The sequence below is a fragment of the Octodon degus genome, unplaced genomic scaffold, assembly GCF_000260255.1.
Source record: "Octodon degus isolate 3935 unplaced genomic scaffold, OctDeg1.0 scaffold00021, whole genome shotgun sequence".
Lineage (NCBI taxonomy): Eukaryota > Metazoa > Chordata > Mammalia > Rodentia > Octodontidae > Octodon > Octodon degus.
Genome location: NW_004524597.1, coordinates 15,486,449 through 15,505,816, shown reverse-complemented (window position 1 = coordinate 15,505,816; position 19,368 = coordinate 15,486,449). Strand labels below are relative to the sequence as shown.

At 49.0% G+C, this 19,368-nt stretch overlaps 1 protein-coding gene across 3 annotated transcripts in view; it reads right to left on the bottom strand.

Annotated features, from left to right (window-relative positions):
• Positions 1-19,368, bottom strand: part of Myo18b (myosin XVIIIB) — a 279,250-nt gene that overhangs the window by 191,875 nt on the left and 68,007 nt on the right. For all 3 annotated transcript variants that reach the window (XM_023711848.1, XM_023711846.1, XM_023711845.1), the window contains 5 exons: positions 19,016-19,189; positions 15,890-15,980; positions 13,151-13,343; positions 8,653-8,733; positions 6,196-6,343 (listed from right to left, as the gene is read on the bottom strand). In XM_023711848.1, the coding sequence (XP_023567616.1) occupies positions 6,196-6,343; positions 8,653-8,733; positions 13,151-13,343; positions 15,890-15,980; positions 19,016-19,189 (687 nt within the window). The remainder of the gene's footprint in view (positions 1-6,195; positions 6,344-8,652; positions 8,734-13,150; positions 13,344-15,889; positions 15,981-19,015; positions 19,190-19,368) is intronic.

The following is a 19,368-nucleotide window of genomic DNA, read 5'->3' as shown; positions in this document are numbered from 1 at the left end:
GAGGAAGAGGAAGAGGAAGAGGAATATGAGAGGAGAGAGAGAGAGAAGCAACTCTCTAAAGACCAGAACTTGTCAAAGTGGGACCAACACACAGTACTACTCAGCTGGCATCGGAGCCTGCCTCTGCCCAGCATGGTGGCCCAGTCCAGGAGACACCACATTTCTCGGGCACTGTGCTGGCAATCATGGTGAAGGGTCCAGGGCTGCTCATTCCTCTCATTACTTTATTTCTCCTGGAGTTGATTTTCATACCACACTTTTACTCATCAAAGCCTTTTGCAGGAAGCCTTAGGTTTCCAGAAGACTCCCAGAAGACAGACTTCTCGCGCATGGTTTCAGCCTTTACCAACTCACCCAGGAGCCTGGACCCCTCAATCAAGTCACCACAGCCCCAGCAGGTCACCTCCACAGTTTGAATGCTAATCATTGGCTTCCTCTAGGCCTGGGGAGCCCCCAGCTCCCGAATGAGCTTGCTTCCAAGGTGGGGATGCTCAGTAAATGCACATTAGGGGAGGCTAAGGGGTCATGAAGAGCAAGCCCTGATTAGCCAGAACACCCCAAGTGTTCTGGTTGATTGAATGTTCTCATTAACTCAGAGCTAATCAGAAAGCTTTGGAGGGAAAGAATCGTTTTTAACAAAATATCTGAGTTAATATGTCTACCTTAGTTTGAGACAAAGGATACAACAGAATCTCTTCCTGGAGGAGTCTTACCATTTTGGGGTGCTTCATAGAAAAAAGAGAGGGGACCACAAACATAGCTGTGTCCTTTTCTGCCCTACCCATGCCCTGGAAGATGCCTTTTGTTGCCAACCTGCCTTCTGTCTCTTTTGCATAAGTTAGACTCCAGACAATATTCTGTTTGAAAATCCCGTGTCATTTGGTCCTGGATCACTAAGTTTTCACAAGTTAACTCTTCTGTGTCAGGTTCTTTTTATGCACCTTACCATGCTAGGGGTGTTCTCGGTGCTGCTTGGCAGAGTTCAGCCGCCCAGCCTGTCCTTGTGGAGCTGTCATTCCTCTAAAGGAAGATGGCCAGTGAACAAGTGTGGGTGTCTAGTGGGGACCAGTTCAATGGAGAAGAGGAAAGCAGGAGAGGGAGATGAGGGTGAAGATGAGGGAAGGTTATTATTTTGCCCAAGGTGGTTAGGGAAACCCCAAGACAAGAAGAAGGCAAGGAAGCCCACCATGTTGAATGTGGGGAAGAGCATTCCAGGTGGAAGGGATTCCAGTGTGTGGCCCTGGCGGCAGCAATAGGCTCGGCATGTTGCATGAGCCACAGAGACAATGCAATTATATATCAGGCTAGCTTTCATTACTAAAACAAAACTCCTGAGGCAAGCAGACTCATTCATAAAGGAAAGAGGTATTTTATTAATTTTTATGTATTTGGTGAAGTGTCTCACTATGCAGTTCAGACTCATAGTGATCCTTCTGTTTTCAGTCTCCCCAGTGCTGGGATTATAGGCATGCACCACTACACCCGGTCTCAAATGGCCAGCTTAGCACGCCTGGGGTCAGGGCCAGAATGGCATGCAGTACCAGGGATTGAACTTCAGTCCCTGCACTTTCCAAGCAGGTGCTTAGACTGCTCAGCCCTCTCGCCATCCCAAGAAAAGAGGTGTTTAAGTTCACAGATTTGAAGTCCCGAAGTCCAACAGCAAGGTACAGGTTCCAGTGGGGTCCATCCAAGCTGTATCTCACCATGGTGGGAGTGTTTCTGAATAGCCTCCCTCCTTCTTATAAAACAACCAAGATTCTAGGCTGGGGACATAGCTCTGAGGCATAAGCACCTGTCTGGCAAGTGCAAGGTCCTGAGTTCAATCCCTGGTACCACACACACACACACACACACACACACACACACACACGCACACACCAAAACACCAGGATTTAATTATAGTGGCCCCATGCTAGTGATCTAAACTACTCTGACACTTCCACCCCTAAATATGGCTCAGATAAAGTTTCAACCCTTTAAACACCATGAACATAAGATTTAGAGGATTAAATTATTGTATGAAATTGAAAAGGAAAAAATTATATTCAAACCCCAGTAGACTTGAACACAGCAAGCAAGCAGAGGGCTTGCTTGCTGTGGACAGAGAGGAAAGAAGGCAAAGACCCCTGAAGGCTTGCTAATGCTGGGGCACAGAGGCAGGCAGGACAGCAATGTGCCTGCCCTTACTGAGCTTACAAGGTAATGGGGGAGAACAATGACAGACAAGCGAGGCCGATAGCCAGAGCTTTCCAGAGCCTGAAAAGGGTCTTGAAGGATATAAAGGAATTGGGGCAGGGTAAGTGGCTGCCCAGGAGTCAGCTTCAGATGGGGCCAGTGCAGGTCTCTGGGGGTGACTCTGCAGGGCTGAGAGGAGGGTGTCAGTGATGGTTGATATGTTGGGTCAACTTGAGAAGTCTAGAAGCTTAGCTAAATAACCACATAGTCTTATATCCCAGGATGTAAAGGACATGCCCTTAGTCCTGTGGGATGTTATGTCAACTTGAGAAATTCAGAAGTTTAAGTGAGAAGTTTAACTAAGTGGCTCAGCAGGGAGCCAGGGTCCTTACCTTGGAGACACTCTGAACAACAGGAGGGTGTGGAGGAGGTGTGATGCCATGCTGTTCACTGTTCAGGAGAGGGAGTAACCTGCTCATGATACAAGGGTGGGAAAGAGGCTTGCTCCTCCCCTCTTTTGCTGTTGTTGCTTTTGCTATCTTCTGCCATCTTGAACTGTTGCCCTTGTGCCGCACCACCCTGCCTTCAAGCCAGCTGATTAAGGACTGAAACCTCCATGAGCTGCGGGCTAAATAAATCTTTTCCTCTTTAACTTTGGGTGCCCAGTATTTTGCCTCAGCAATGAAAGAAAAGTGACCAAGACAGTGCCTACCTGCTCTTTGCACACATCAGCTCATCTGTCCTTACAGCAGCTCCAGAGAAAGTTGTTCTGATTGCCTTCACAGAGTGAAGGTGATGCCCCAGAAGTCATTCATGTCGCAAAACTTCTACAGTGGAGACCTGGCCCAGTCTTTATGGGCCAAAATCTGAGCTTTTCATAGGACCACCTTCAGCTTTCTTTAGGATCTGAATGAGGTTCCCCCTCTTTTAGTGACCAACCATTCCACGGTGACCAGTCCCTGGTGATTACCCTATGGTAGCCAGGCCTAAGCCCATCAAACGCAGAGACAACAGCTGCTTTTCCATCTTGGAGAGAGGAGGGGTAGTGGGGCTGTCCAGTCTTTACAGCAAGGCCACCCATAGGACGCTTGGCAGCTGCTGGGGCCCAGAAGGCCTTGGAAACCTTCTTCTAGGGTCACAGTGTCTTATCCAGACAAAGGCTTTCCCCTATATCCTCTTCCACCAGCTGGCAATGGGGCAGATACACTTCAGACCCCAGAGTCTGAGAGGAAGAATTCAGTCACCACCAGGGTCATGTCCAATGCTGGGGCTCCTTACCAGGACCATAGTGTGGCTTTTCTGTATAGTGGACATTTCTGAATTCATGGGCCTCTTCTTCCATAAAATGTGTGTGTGTGTGTGTGTGTGTGTGTGTGTGTGTGTGTGTTAAGTGAAGTGTGTGTCTAAGTTCTACTGTGTAGTTGCATTTGGCATATTAAGATAATTGGTATGCAAGTATGCACACATGTATTTGACCCACATGTTTTCTCAAGCTTTTAATAGAAGTCAACACATTTTTATGAGCCCCCCCAAGTCACCATGGGTCCCAGGCATTGAACCTCCATGTGTGGCAGAGAGTCAGCTCCAGGCCTGTCACATGCACAGCTAAGCTCTCTGAGAGCAATGTGGGTATCAGTGTGCTGAGCTTGCTGCTGGAGCTGCCTGAGGCTGCCACTGCTGCTACTTAGGGCATCCTGTCTGATGCGAGCACAGGAATCTGCCATGAATGCCCCACAGACATCCTGGCTGGCCACCCTAAGCTGCCTATCCTGGAGCCAACATCACATCGGCTGGTCACCACAGGCCGGTCACCACAGGAATATCACTGTGCAATGGTTGCAAGAGGTAGTCAGGATAAGTCGATCTCCACAGCCTTGACCCTACAGGGCAGACATCATCATAGGCTACCCACCACAGAATAGTTCCCCCCGGCTGGTCACTGTGGAATGGTCCCCACACTGCAGTCACCATGGGTTAGGGACCATATGAAAGTGCAGTTTCCACAGGCTGCTCACAGTAGCCTGGCTACCATTGGGTAATCACCAGGGACTGGTCGCCATGGAAAGGTTGGTCACCAAAAGTCGGGCACTTCTGCTGGTGCTAGCTCACTGGGCATCAGATCTTTTCCCAATTCTCATAAACCACCCCAGCTGGATGCTCATCCCAAATAACCATCAAGACTGCACTTGTCTAGGTCACCAGTGCTGCCTACATGTCAAGTCAACAATGATTCCTCAGCCTGCTCCTCCTCAGCAGCACTGAACACAGTGCCTCCCTCCTCCTGTGGTTTCCAGAGTGTCAAAGTGCACTGGCGGCCCTTCTTCCTCAGACTTCCGCCTTGGTTTGGTGAAATGTCCCTGACTCCATGACACCGACATGTCCTGAGGCTGAGTCCTTGCTCATCTTCTTCACTAACCCTTAGTGGCCTCAACCAAAATTATAATCCCCAGTCTCCTTCATACAGAATGACCCACCTAGATACCCACCTGCTTCTCTACCACACGCATCCCACGGAGGCGAGTTGTCTGTTTTGATCACTAGTGAATCTCCCAGGCAAGCACGGTGGCCGCTTATGATAGGTACTCCATGAATATCTGCTGAATAAGCCCCTGAATGAATAAGCCCACATTCATCCTGGCCCCCAAAGCTAGCTGGGACTGATAAGGTCTGAAAGCATATTTGCCTCCCTTAATGCCTGGTAGTGCAGGAATCACAAAAGTTAATCCAAACAAGACTGGTCTGGGATCCGCCCCTCACAGTCCTCCTCTGGCTTGACCTTGGACAAACATCACTACCTTTCTGGAGATCTGTTTCCTCATCTTGACAATAAGAATGTCTACCTTGAGACTTGCAAAATAATCCTGCCTGAGCAAACAGCTAAAGCGGTGAGCATGCTGCCCTATGTGGAGTGAATACAGTATTCCTTTAACCCCTCATATGACTGAGGAATGCTCCTCATCACCGTCAACAGCCTGTCCTCCCCAGTTACCTTACAACAGCCAGTACTGATGAGCTCTGACAGAGCTCTACACATGTGTGACACCCTCAACACTGCAGGAGAGATTCTTCAGAAAGAGGAGCTAAGGTGACACCCTTCCTCATCTAAAAGCATATCAAATAAGACTACAAGAGTTGTTCAGCATCACATAGGAAAAGGAGAGAAAGCTGGATTTGAATGGGGGCTGACAGGTGTCAAATCCCACAATCTCACTGGTCCAGCTTGATGCCTCAGTCTCCCTTCGTTGCCCCTACCCATCACCAAATGCCATGCATGGATGGGCTTCACCTGTTGAACACTCCAGCCTCTGCACACCTCCCCATGTCAGGCCAGCTTCTCCCGCGTGGATCAGCTGCCTTCCCATCACGCCTTTATGTTGAAGCCTGCATCAGCCTCCAGAACCCGAATCCTACTGTACTCCCCCTGCCTAACATTCTTCCTGGATTCTCACTGTTCTGGCACTGAGGTGGCAAACCTATGGCATGCACGCCACAGTGGGCTGTTTGTATCATTGAAAGCTCTGACAGGGTCTGCTATGGGGTGAGGAACAAAGTCTGTGTGTGGCTCACAAGGGCTTCTGCCATCAGAGCCCAGATGGAGGACATCTCCACCCTGTCTTGCACTGTGCTCCCTGCTTGCTGTTAGCTGTATATGTGTGTATGTCCCCTCTGGTACTGGGGAAATCAGATCTGCTCGATGTACCACTTCAGAGTCCAACCTCTGCCTAACAGCACTTGTAAGCATCTACCTAAGAGACTGGCCATTGTCTTTGCCTTTCAAGGATAGAGACCATATCAGACCAGGCCACTGTAATATAGGCAGGGCCCAGGACCCAGGACACTGTACTGCTCATGTGCTTGTTATCTATATGAATGAATGAACACATAAATGTAGACACATGCATAGACATTTCTGTATTCCCAGTCTCCCAGTCACTCCCAGTGAAGCTCTTCTTAGGGCTTTTTCTATGTGACATGGACAAATTCCAACACCCGTCCTCCCCCATACCGCTTCCCCCTTACCTGTAGTCCCAGCTCCCTTCTTCTCAAAGGCCGCACACAGGCGCTCAAGCACCACGCTGTCCTGGGAGCCTTCTATCCGGACCTCCTCATCCAAAACCCAGAAAAGGCCCCTGGCGTCCTCAGTACCTCCTCCAGCAGGTAAATGGACCTAGTGGAAGACCCAGGGTACACTGAGGTGCCCTGATCCCATGAGGTGCCAGCTGCGGGCTTTCCTCCCACCAGCTGGAAATGAGTCAGAAGCCCAGCACTGGCCATCAGCTTACATCCTTGCTCCCGTTCACCCCAACTCTTCAGGGTTATAGCCACGAAGTTATAACAACATCTCTTCTGCAAGAGCTCCGAATCCTACCTCTGTCTTTCTCTCCTATGTGGCCTTGCACAATTACTTTATGACTCTGAGCCTCATTTCCTCTGATGAAAAACAGGGAGCAGAAATACCTTCCTCAAAGGACTGTAGTAAGGGTTCAGCAAGGAGAAGTCTTCTGTAAAGTGCGACTTTCTAGACACGCACTGTGGGGGCTTGCCGGTTAGCTCAGTTGTTTATGCGCCTGCATGGGCAAACCCAGTCAGGCTTGCGGGACCACGGTTCGATCCCCAGGTCCACATGCCATATCACACTCACCCTTAAGGCAGCCTGAGCTAGCCACAAAAAAAATAAAAAATAAAAAAAATAAAATCCTTCTCAACTTATGGGGCCAGGAAGATAGCTCAGTAGAATAAGCGCTTGCAATAGTAAATAAATAGATAGATGATAGATAGATAGATAGATAGATAGATAGATAGATAGATAGATAGATAGATAAATGCACCAATAGCTGGTCTATTTGTGTATTGCCAAACATGAAAGAACCGATTCCCTCCTCATTTCTTTTTCTTAGATATTTTTGTATTTTTCCAAACTAAAATCTTGGAGAATGAATTTAAAAATAAAACCAGCACTCCAAAAATATTTTTGGAAGAGAAAGTGAACTTGATTCAGTAGCATGGACATGGAATTTTAAACCTATGCACGATCTTCAGCCACCACCCAAGGGACTCTGTGACTTTGATTATGGGAAGCTGAGAGTCCCAGGGAGCTTCCAGGGCTTATCCAAAGATCCGCAAGGAATCAGCTCAAGCACGAAGGGCACTGAGTTGCTATAGCACAAATGGGATGTGAACAGTGCCCAGCCGGCCCAGGGTTCCCCGGAATGCAGGGCTGCCCACGTACGCAGCTTTCAGCACAAAGGCTGGGACAGTGCTACTCTCACAGGACAGGTGCTCACCACCAATGTCGGGCCACGCCCTTCAGAGCTCTAGAGAAGGGATACATCCAGGGTTACACACGGAGTCCAGAAGCAGAAGAGACCGGCACCTGGATGCCAGGTAACCCAGGCTTACACTGCACCCTTCTGTCTTAGGGCTGAGATGGACAGCTGGGCAAAGTAGCCACTTGAGATCACAGCCAGGTGGCCTGGGAATCTACGCCATCCTTCCAAGCTAATAGTATTCAGTGGTCTCATTGAGCCTGCCCTTCCAAGGCCAGGAACAGGTGAAGAGGTGGGCGGGGAGGAGACAAGCAGCGAGCTGCCGACAAGAAGCACAAACGTAGCAGACACAGGGGCTTGTGCAGGAGGGGGTTGGGCAAGGACCTGTGCAGCACGCGGTGCGCCAGGAGAAGACTTGGAGGCCAACTCCAGTCAGCGAGAGACAAAGAATAAGAAGGGTGGCCTGCTGCATCCAGTGGCAAGGGAAGGCCTATTGTGGGATACACCTGCCTGCCACAGTCTGTGCCACCAACTACGTGAGCAGGGTCTCAGGGACAGGCACAGCCCTACCGTCACTCCCATTTTGGAGATGAGAAAATGGAGCTCAGAGAGATGAAGCGCCGTGGCTGAGGTCGCCAAAAGTGGCCTCACCTCTGGCAGGTTCTATGGTCTAAGCACGTCCACGCCAAAGTGCAAAGGGCAAATAAAAAAAATAGAAGTAAAGGAAAAGGATCAAGCCAAGGTCAGGAGGTGGATTCTAAGGGTGGGAAGAGTAAGATGAAGACTCTGGCATTCCACAAAAAATAAAAGCCATTTGTCCCCAAGGGTCACCCCTGCCCCAGCCTCCACTGCCCAGGGCTCCCTGTCTGCCGGGCCAGTGCCTTTATCTGAAGGTGCCTGGACTGCCCAGGCCAGAAGAGCCGGAGGACCCTGAGGTTCAGACCACAGCCCCCAGAGGGGTGCTTTCTAAGGCAGGGACTCAGACAGAAAGTTGAGCAGTGGTTCTCACCCCAAGTTCATTTCTATCCCAGATCAATCAATTCCAGACCCAGGGAGGGAGGAAGGGGTCCCGGTGTGCATTTCTAACAAACCCTCTGGGATGCCAGGTGCAGGCAGCGTGAAGACTCTGGTAGCTTAAAGACCCACATCTTCCATTGTCTTACTGAAAATGTCACATCTGGGAACCTTGGCCCCCTAGGTCCTTTGTTACCTGGGAGGGATTCTGATCCACAATCGCCACCGTAGTCCCTGGGGAGAACTCTGGGAGGTCGCAGGGCACAGGGATGCCTTCCTAAAAAACGTATCACAGGATGTAAAAGTTAGCTCCTTCCGTAAGCTGAGTCAGACCAAAAACTTCTCAGGGAGAAAGTAAAATGAGAACTTCCATTATTGCTGTGATGGTTAACCTTGATTGTCAATTTGATTGGCCTGAGAGACTCCTAGGAGATTAGCAAAGAGCGCATGACCCTGGGGACCACAGCTCCTCCTGGCCCCTCTTCCCCATCACTCCACTTCCTGTCCACCATGAGGTGAACAGCTTTCCTGTACCATAAAGTTTCTAGCTTGGAGCCAGTCAGCTATGGACTGCTAACCTCTGAAAACACGAGCCAAGTGAACCTCTTCTCCTTTAAATTGCAAGTGTCAAGTATTTTGCCCCAACAAGAGTAAAACTGACAAATACAACTTTTTTTTTTTTTTTTTTCAGTACCAGGGATCAAACTCAGGACCTTGCACTTGCCAGGCAAGCACTTACTCTACCAAGCTATCTCCCTGGCCTCATACAACATTCCAATCTTTCCTTTAAAAATTATTTTTTAATCTGTAGTGAAATACATATAAACATTAATTTTGCCACAGTAATCATTTCTAAATTGATGATAGAAAGTCACTACCGGCCACCTCCACAGCTTTTTAAAAATGAAAATGTATTAATTGTGCATATTAATGAGGTTTACTGTGATATTTCAACACATGCATACAGCATGCACTGAACTTTTCATCTTGTGAAATCAAAACTCTGCCCATTAAATAACTCCTCCTTCCCCCACAATATCTGAACCCTGGTAATTATTTTACTTTTTGTCTCTGTGACCTTAACTGCACTAAGGATCTCACTTTTGGTGATGGCTGATATCACCCAAGCTTGTTCCCTGCCGTAGATGTCAGAAATGCCTGTCGGTGTATATGCAGCCACTGGGTTATGAGGTTTCCTGCTGATGGAGATGTGGATTACGTCCACCTTTCAGCCGCTGAGAATAGTGTTGCTATGAACAGTGGTGTGCAGATCTCTCTTCAAGACCTCACTCTCAGTCCTTTGGGCACATATCCAGAAGCGGAATTGCTAGATCACCAGTAATTTTATTTTGGACTCTGAAAGAACTGCCCGCCTGTTACATGTAGTGGCTGCACTGGTTTTCATTCTCAACTCTTGTGGGCAGGGCTTTCATCTATCCCACGTCTCCAACATTTGAGGGAGGGTGTGTGTGTGTGTGTGTGTGTGTGTGTGTGTGTGTGTGTGTGTGTGTGCTGTGACAGCAGCCGTCCTAACGGATGTGGGGTGAAGTCTCGCTGCAGCTCTTATTAGCATTTCCCTTGGGCTTAGCGGCATCAAGCATCTTTCTGTGTGTTCAGTGACCATTTACACATATTCTTTGGAGAAATCTCTATGCACACCACTTGCCGCTTTGAGGTTGCTTTGTTTTCATTAGCTCTCAGCCTTTGCATGAGAAGAAAGATATAGATGGACATGTCCACTATAGATGGACATTCCATACTATCCTGACATGCAGGGGCTGTCACTTTTGTCTAAATATCTCCCCAAAGTACCCCACGCCATCATAAGTGGGGCTTTTTCAGAGGTGGCTGGGTCTAAAGTGTAAGATGCCAAGTCTGACCTATACTGCAATGTTAGGCTCAAGGGCACTAGGCTTAAGGGAGTGAGTGCTGCCCACCCTAAGTAGCCTGGGTAACATAAAAGCAGCAGAAAGACGCTGTTCAGGTCCCTTACTTGATTGCTTTTGCTGTCCTCTGCTTGTCACGAACACGTTCTCCTCTGCAATCCCCCTCTCCCTAACCACCCTGCCTTGGAGTCAGTCAATTATGGACTGAAACCTCTACAGACTGAGATCAATAAGCCCTTCTCGCTTTAACTTTGGGTGTTGAGCATCTTGTCTCAGAGATGAGAGAAAAGCAACTAAGACACAGGGTCATCAGCAATCATAAAATTCACAATGAAACTCATTTTTCCATGTAATTCTTTTTTCCACATAATTAATATGTGCCAATTCAAAAGGAAACTGACAATCGAATACAAGCTTTTCAAATATTTGCAGAGCACCTAATAAATCCTAGGCTGAGTACCTAGTACTGGAAGAAATAAAGATAATAACAGCTGCCATTAACTGGAACAAGAAGTATCTGACAATGCTGTGCAGCTTAGATGTTCATCACAGTGTAGTTTGTAGCTTGAACTTGGGAATCGTCCAGAGGTCAGAGGAAGAGTTAATAACTACTAAAATGCATGCTTAGTACAATTCATAAACGGAGCAGGGAAATATAATTTAAGGCCAGGAGAAAAACAGCAGACAAGATCATGTGTACTGAGGATTGGAAATCCATACAAAAGACACAGGAAAAATGATTGGTGTGAAGTACTGAGAGCAGAAACAATGGTCACCTTTGGGCAGTGGGGGGCTCAAGGAAACTTTTTCTTTTTATTTATATGAGCTTTCTATTTTTTAATAAAAATCCTGCATTATTTTCATCAAAATGAAACATTACAGGAAAACTGCTACTCGATATTGAATCTGAGCACTGACTAGGCATCTTCTATCCTATTTCATTAAATGCCCAAAACAACTACTTACAGGAATGTGGTAGAATTCTTTTCACAACAACTTGGCTCTCTGCGTCATATCCCTCTGCCAACGCTCTGTGCAGGCAGACACTGCAGCTTTTCTATTAGGAAGCGGTGCCCATTTCCTGCCTCCCTAAAGCAAGGCTCTGCTTTGGCCTTACACCAACCAATCAGAGTCTGCAGAAGTGACCCCGTGGCCACTCCGGATCAAGGCCTCAAGGGGCTCTGTACACTCTAGCTGATGGTTCTAGAACTCCCTTCGCACCATGAGACTCACTGGGGCTGGCTGAGGCATCAGGGAGCACAAACGGGCTCTAAGTTCATGGCCAAAGGACCCCCAGATACACGTGACAGCCCAGCAGAGGTCAACAGAACAACCCTCCCAAAGTGGTCCTGACCACAAACTCAAGAGCTGACCTAGCCAAGACCAGAAGGGCTGTCCATACTGCCCACAGATGTGTGAGCAACAGCAAAAAAAGCTCTTTAAAGCCACCATATGTGAAGGAGCTTTGCAGCCTTGTTATGGAAAACGGTAACTGATACAGAAGTATTACTATCTGTATTTTCCATGCGGAGAAATTCATGGCAGGGAAATCAATGGTGACTTTCCAAAGGCCACACAGGCCAGTAAGTAATAGGTAAGATCAAATGCCATTAACATTTGCTAGGATTTAGCCATGTCAGTGATTTCATTTTGATGGCTACATGGGTTCCGAGCAGAGAAATAACTATCATCTCAATATCCACTATCCGGTGGCTGAATGATAAAATGGGCATTTCTAATATTTTTCCATTAACACATATTAGAGTAAAAGTGATCGCCTTCAAAAAATGGAGGCAACATGGGTTGGGGATCTAGGGACCTACCAATGTCCTTATTGTCATCTGGCTGATGGGAGCATGCATATGTTCATTTGGTTAGATTCACTGAGCTGCACATTGACCATATATACACTTCACGTGGTTACTGCTTGAATGTGTCCACTCCAAAGTACAGGTGTGGAACTGGCATAGCCAACAAGACCTTGTGACAATATTAAAAGACGCAGCCTTCCCAAGGAGATTAGGCCAGGCAGTGCCCTGAGCATTCATTCGGCTCTCTTGCCTTCCACTTTCCAGGACAGACACTCTCTTCTAGGGGCGGCCCTGAGGTGCTGTCCTCAAAACGGGGAGCAGCCTCCCCAGACAGCACACACGCTGCCACCCTGACCTTGGCCTTTCAAGCCTCCAGAAGTGAGGAGATACATTTCTGTTCTTTATACACTAGCTGGTCTCAGGTATTTTAGTAAAAGCAGCACAAATCAGGTTAGGAAATGTGTAAATGTTTGCACAATTTTTTAAATGAGAGAAGGGTGGAATAAAGCACATTCGTACACACACCCAAGCATGTTCCTGTCTCACATGCATGCGCATTCTATAAAGGGCCCAAGAAAGGGGCCGCTGGATCACAGGGCGCATGCACCTCCAACCACTGAGAACTGCCACCTTGTGCTCTACACGGGACTGCAGGTTGCAGTCTGCACCCAACCACAGGGCCTTCCGCACCAGAGAGGACACAGAGTGATTCTGAGCCTGGGCTTGGAGGGAGATTAGGGATGGGTCATCCCAAAAAGCGGACAGCATGATAACAAGGGTTGGGGAAGCCCCAGGCCCTAGGGATCCCGGACTGCAGAAGGCAGTGGGTGGACAGCAGACTGCAATCAGAAATGGAGCAGCAGAGGCCAGGAAAGGCACAGGTGAAATAGGCCTGCCCTGCGGTGAACTTCACAGGGCACACTGTGGGCTGCTGAGGGCGGGCTCCCCATTCCCGCCTCCAAGCCCTGGGGAAGGCCCAGCTCCAGCCCGCCCTTACCTCATGGTATTGCTCCAGCACCGAGACGAAGGTCCGCTGATAGAAAAGCAGCTGGAGGCGCTCGTGAAGGTAATTATGGCACAGCTCCTCGAAGGTGGCCGCTCGGTCCTTGCCCTGATGCCGCGGGTTCTGAAAGCCTGGAGAATCCACAACCATGATGGAGGCCATGGAGAGGTGGTGGGAGGAGAAGGATCTGGGGAAAGGAAAGAGAGGCCCCGGCACAACATGGGACCTGAGAGCCCCCTGTATCACGGCGCCCTTTCCCCACAGCAGTGCTGGGTTTGGAGATCTAGCGGATCTGGCTTCAAAACCAAGCTCACTTCTTCCAAGCTGCATGATCTTGGGCAAGCTACACCACCTCTCTGAGCATGGGTTTCCCCAACTGGTAAACAAGGATGGGAGTGAGCAGGCCGATCTCATAGACTGCAGCAGGTATCAAAGGAGTTAAAGGTATAGAAAGGGGCTCTCATGGCAGGAGCACATGGGAAGCTTTCGGGAAATGTGACTTCTCTAGCAGGCCCAGGGGAATGGAGAAATGATTGGCCAATGGCAACCTGGAAAACTGGCTCCAAAGCTACAGCTAGAGTTTCCTTTGCTTTCTCCAGCAACATACGGATATGGGAAAATGATTTTGTGCAGGGCATCCATTTATTAGGTCTTTCAAGCTCTCGTTTCCTAGAATCCTCCCACTGAATGTGTCTGGAATCTGTCTAGGTGGACAGACCAGGGTCTACTCCCATGAAAGTGTACAAATTTGAAGACCTGGATGTCAGCCACCTGTGAGCTGCGCCTCTCTCCTCCTCTGCAGTCAGCTCTGTGTCTCTGGAGACTCTCCCCTATCTCTCTGAGCCTCAGCCATGAAAGGGTTAATGATGACCAGGTGCCTCTTGGCAGAAGCCTTCCCTGCCAGTGCTCTTGGAGACCAAGACAGGAAGACTGCAAGTTCATGGCCTGCTCAAGCACGGGCAACTTAGTGATTCAGTGATCCTGTCTCCAATAAAAATTTACAAATGTTTAGAGATGTAGGTCAGTGAGGGGCCTCTGGTTTCAACCCTCTTACTAAAAAATTCATTAAGGATGGAAGCCAGCTATGTGGGCTCCAGGGAGGGCACCGGATAACTCATCTACCACTGCGACTGGAAAGTCCGCCATGGCATCAGTGCTCAGGAGATGCCATTTGCATTTTCATCATGAGCACGGCCAGCTCACAGCTTGGGGGAAGCCTTGGCATGAACCTTGGTCCTCTGCTCTCCTCGTAGTGTGCAAAGATGGAGGTGGCTCCACTCCTCCAGGGCAGACAGATGCTTACTAGAAGCTCCAACAAGAGCTTGAGATTGCCAAGCACATTTCACAGATGCGGCCTCTGAGAATCCAGGCTATGGGGCGGTTACCCTGCAGGCTAAGGGGACTCCAGCACCTGAGCTCACCCTCCACCTCCGCACCCCTCCCAGCTCACCAATCCCCTCCACTTCCGGATCGTGGACCTGCACTCTCTGGTGGCAGTGACTCTGCTGGCAACCAACAGAGGGGCTCATGCCAGGCCTGCACCAATTCGGACAGCCTGGCTGTCCATGGCTGTGCGCCTCATCCCCGTCCTTTCACAGGATTCCGTAAGCGTAATTGCGCTCCTGCTCCCCGCGAGGGGGCAGGGAAGCCCCTGTCCATGTTCTCCAGTAGCCCCACTGGAACCACTTAACGCATTTCCAAAGACGAACTCCGAAGATGCAAGATGAGGCCCCAGGTACCCACAGCCCAAAGAGGCACCCTGTAGACACAGTCACCCCCAAATTACATGTTGGTTACTCTCTGTTCCCAGAAAGAAAAATAAGACAAATAAACGATATGAATGACTGGGGGGACTGTCCGGGGAGACTGCAGGCCTGAGGCCAGGGTGCAGCCCCCGCCTCCTCATGTCCGTTCTGATGTGAGACTACAGAATTTGAGGCAAATTAAACCATCAGAGTTCTTTGTTCTCAATTTTTAGTAGGCACCTAAAAGGCATCAGGTTTTATTACTACTATTTTTATATTATCACTGTTACTCAGTTTGATGCATGATTTCTTCTTTTTTTTTGTAATCCTCACCTCTAACTAGGGGAATACAGCTATTTTGCAGGTGTGTAAAGGAGGTCCCAGAGGTGAAAGGATGTGCTCGGGTGGCACAGCCAGCGCGTGGACAGCTACAGTGGACTTAAACCCAGCACTGCCCGCTGAAAATCCTCTTGCTTATTCCAAAAATACCACTCTGTAGTTTGTGTCTTTCACCTTGAGTAACTTATTTTGAAGATAGTGTATCTACTATTGTTTATTTTTTGTTAGTATTTTTTTTTATTTTTTAAAGAGTATAAAATAGTAATAAAAAAACAGCAACAGAAAGAATAGAAAATTTGCTATACAAACTAATAGGAATTCAACAGTAGTTGCTGTATTGCACGATGTCTTCAAATTTCACTATTGTTATTCTCTTATTTTGTTATGAAATTTTGTGGAGGATTTTCACAAAATAAATTAAAAAAAAAAAACAGTTCTCCTTGGTAAAGGAAAAAAATACCACTCTGCAAAACTGCTCCATGGCAGATTATGAGACAGAAGAATGGATGCCTACAGCTAACAAATTGTAAAATATATCTAAATGTGGTTCTAAAATTGTATTTAAATATGATTTACATAAGAAACATGAAAAAAAAAAACCGCTCTATGGCAAGATGCCCACTCCATGCAGGACCAAAGGCCCCATTACCTGTTGATGAGCGAGACCACAGCCGCAAAGAGCTCTTGGTACAGGCCTGACGCCATGCCTGCCACGCATTCTGTGCCTGTCATCTTGAGCCCTGGAGATGGGAGAGAGGCGAGGTCAAGGTCCTGTGCTCACAGCGGTGCCCACGGTCCAGACCAGAACTGCCAAGTGGCAGAGGTCACATGACTGCAGAAATGTCCCCTCCCCAACCACACTGCTCCCTTGCTGAAGGAGTTTGTCCCTGTTCTTAGGACAAAGGCCAAGTGTCTCCTCACACATCCTGGCCCTATTACTCTCTAAGTTGTTCTCCTGTTCCTTCCTCAGGTCTCGACTTACAGGTCGCTGCCACCATGTGGATCTGCCATGTCTCCCACAGGTCAGTGTATTAAAGGCTTGGTCCCTAGTCCAGGGACCGACTGGGAGGACATGCAACTTTCAGGAGGGGGGCTGTAGTGGGAGGTCTCCGGCCATTGAGGTTATGCCCTTGAAGGGGTCAGTGAGACCCCGGTCTCTTGCCCAAAGCTCTCCCTCCCTCACCTCTTGTCCTGACCACCATGAGGTGAGAGGCTTCCTCTGCCATATGCTCCCCGCCAAAAAATGCTGCCTTGCCACAGGCCCAAAAGCAATGGGGCCAAGCCACCAGGGATGAGAGCCTCTAAAACTGTAAGCTAAAATAAACCTTTTCTCTTTTTAAGTTTGTTGTCTCAAGTATTCTGTAACAGTCATGGAAAGCTAACACAGTCACCTCTTCATGGAAGCCTTCCTTGATTACCACCACCACCATGAGGCCAGTTTCCAACCTTACTAGCTTTTATACAACACAACTGCAGCCAACTATTTGCTTGTGTGATTATTTTACTAAACTGTGTCTCCCCCATGTGGCTGGGAGTGCCCTGAAGTTAGTGACTGTCCTTGGGTTTTTTGGTATTAAGTCCCCAGTGTCTGGCATGTGGTGAAAATATAGTAAATGTTTGCTGTTCTCATTTTCCAGGAGGAAATTTGGCAAGTTTATAGCAGAAGCTATAATTTATTCATATTCTGGGGCTTAATAATTATATTCTGTGTCTTTTATTCTCATTAACTATTCTGAGAAACAATGATGCCTGCGTACACAGCTTCTTCTGATTGCTGGTTTTGACAAGACCACTTTTCTGAAACCACTTCAATGTCCCACAGTAGCAAATGGGCAAGACCATGTGCAGTCCGTGTGTGCAAAGGCACGGTTGTCTTGGGGTATGGGTAAGTATAGAATGAGCCAGAGAAAGTGCCCACCTACAATGGCAAGAAGAATGGAAATTCTTACAAAACTATAATTATGGTCGTGGTCTCCATTTTTCTTAAATGGGAACATACTTGTGTGTATTCAGTTAAAATAGACAACCGTCCCTAGGCCAGAGGCAACAAAGCAGAATGGAGACTGAGAGGACTGGATCATGGAAAGGTCTGACTCTTAAGTTTGGGTTCTTAAGTGACTCAGGAGGAAATGAGAGGACTTGATTCTGAACCTAGGAGGGTGTCCCAAAGCTGCAGCCTTGCCAACCAAACACCCTGGCTGCAGAGAGAGGACAAAGGGACCACCGAGAGCCCCTGTTGCCTCTTGAGAAGTCTCTGAATTAGAAACCCAACTTCCAAAGCTGCACACACTAGTGGCCAGAGAAATCCTTCTGCTTGTACATTCTAGGCAACCTACAGCAGCCCCCAAAGCACTCCCCATCCCTCCTTTTACTCTGCCCCTCCTGGGGCTGTTGCTAGGCAACACAAGCTTCCCAGCATGTCTCCTAAGCCTTCAAGTCCCTTGCCTGTTTAATGTCTACCCCTGAGACCTGGGCCTGAGAGGCTGATTCAGTCTCACAAAGCCATATGTGTGGATGTCTGTGCATGTGTGTAGCATGTATGTCCATGTGCATGTGTGTGGTATGTGGCTGAGCATGTGTGTAATTACGTGTTGTGTGTCTCCACACTGGTGTCATGTGGATGCAGGAGTGTGCATCCATGCCCAGGTGCTCCGTGCACACATCCATGCCTGCTTGCACATTAGGGAAGAGGGGCAAGTGGACCACAGCTCACCGAGAACTCAGGCCTGGAGGAAACCATGAGAGGCCAACAGAGTGCTGTCTAGTGCTGTCTGCCACCCAGCTGAAGTCCCTGGAAAGTGGGGGCAGCTCTCAGGACCCAAGAGATTCCCCGGAAGCCACAGCTCAGGATGATCCCAAGCCCTAATCCCAAATTCCATTGTCTCAAAAAACTCTTCTCCAAGACTTCTCAAGAGGCTCCAGGGGCTCCCAGAGGTCCCTTTGCCCTCTCTCTACAGCCAGGTGTTTGGCTGGCAAGACTGCAGCTTTGGGACACCCTCCTAGGTTCAGAATCAAGTCCTCTCATTTCTTCCTGAGTCACTTAAGAGCTCCCTCACATCCCCAGCCACTCAGACTGAGTCCCAGAAGCCACACGTGGTCCTTCTCTTCTCTGCTCAGTTTGTAAACAAGACCCAGAAACCACCCCTGCATCCCATCTCCACCACCTTGTTCCTGATGCAACACCACCCCCTCTTACCTGTGACTTTCATAGGCTCCAGCAGGGGGTCCCTTGCCCCACTCAGCCTAAACCTTTGTCCAGGCTGAGCTTCATTTAAAAAGCCAAATCACGCCCTTCCCCTCCCTGCTCAAGCCCCTCTGAAGCCTCTCATCAGCCTAAGACACACAGCCTGGTCCATGAGCCACCAGGGACAGGGCCACCCTTGTCCTCAAGACTCCCCTCTGGTCACCCTCCTAACCTGGTCCAGCCACACCAACCTCATTTTTGTCTCTCAGACAGGAAGTTCAGTCTTCCCTTCCAAGCAAGTGCTCCACAAATACTCTTATTTGCCAGTGGAAATGCCTTCATCCCATGCCACTATCCATAGTGTCCCCAGCCCTCTACAGGGCACCCTCCCAGGATCCAGCCACCCTCACCATCACCGGGCAAAGCTGACTACAGTGCTGAGCACCATGTGGTAGAAACACAACCCTGGTTCCCACCCACAGTGGCTTCCTCACACCCAGCACAGAGGCACAGTACACCTTGGGCAGCCAAGAGAAAGAATGTCAGTGCATCCCCAGGGACTGGCCCAGAGGCGAGGCAGCGGCATAGTACCTGAGCTGGGCTCCTCATCCTTGAGGCCCCAGCGGCTGGGCCCGGATGTCACTTGCTCGATGATCTGCCGCAGGTGGTGCTTGAAAGTCGCCGTGTTCAGCTCCTCATACTCACAGCCCAGGGCCTCAGCTGCACGGTTGGCCCACTCAAACCGCATGAACTGCTTCCGGCCCACTGCAAGAGGGACCAAGAAGAGACGTGGTGGTGAGACCCAGGTGTGGCTGGGTGCACATCCCAGAGTACCTCTGAGGCCTCTGAGCCTTGGTGTCACCCACCCTCCCAGGGGAACCTGCCGAGACAGAGCCCTAGGTAGTGCCAGGCTTACCCAGGGGCACACAGCTCCCACTTCCTCA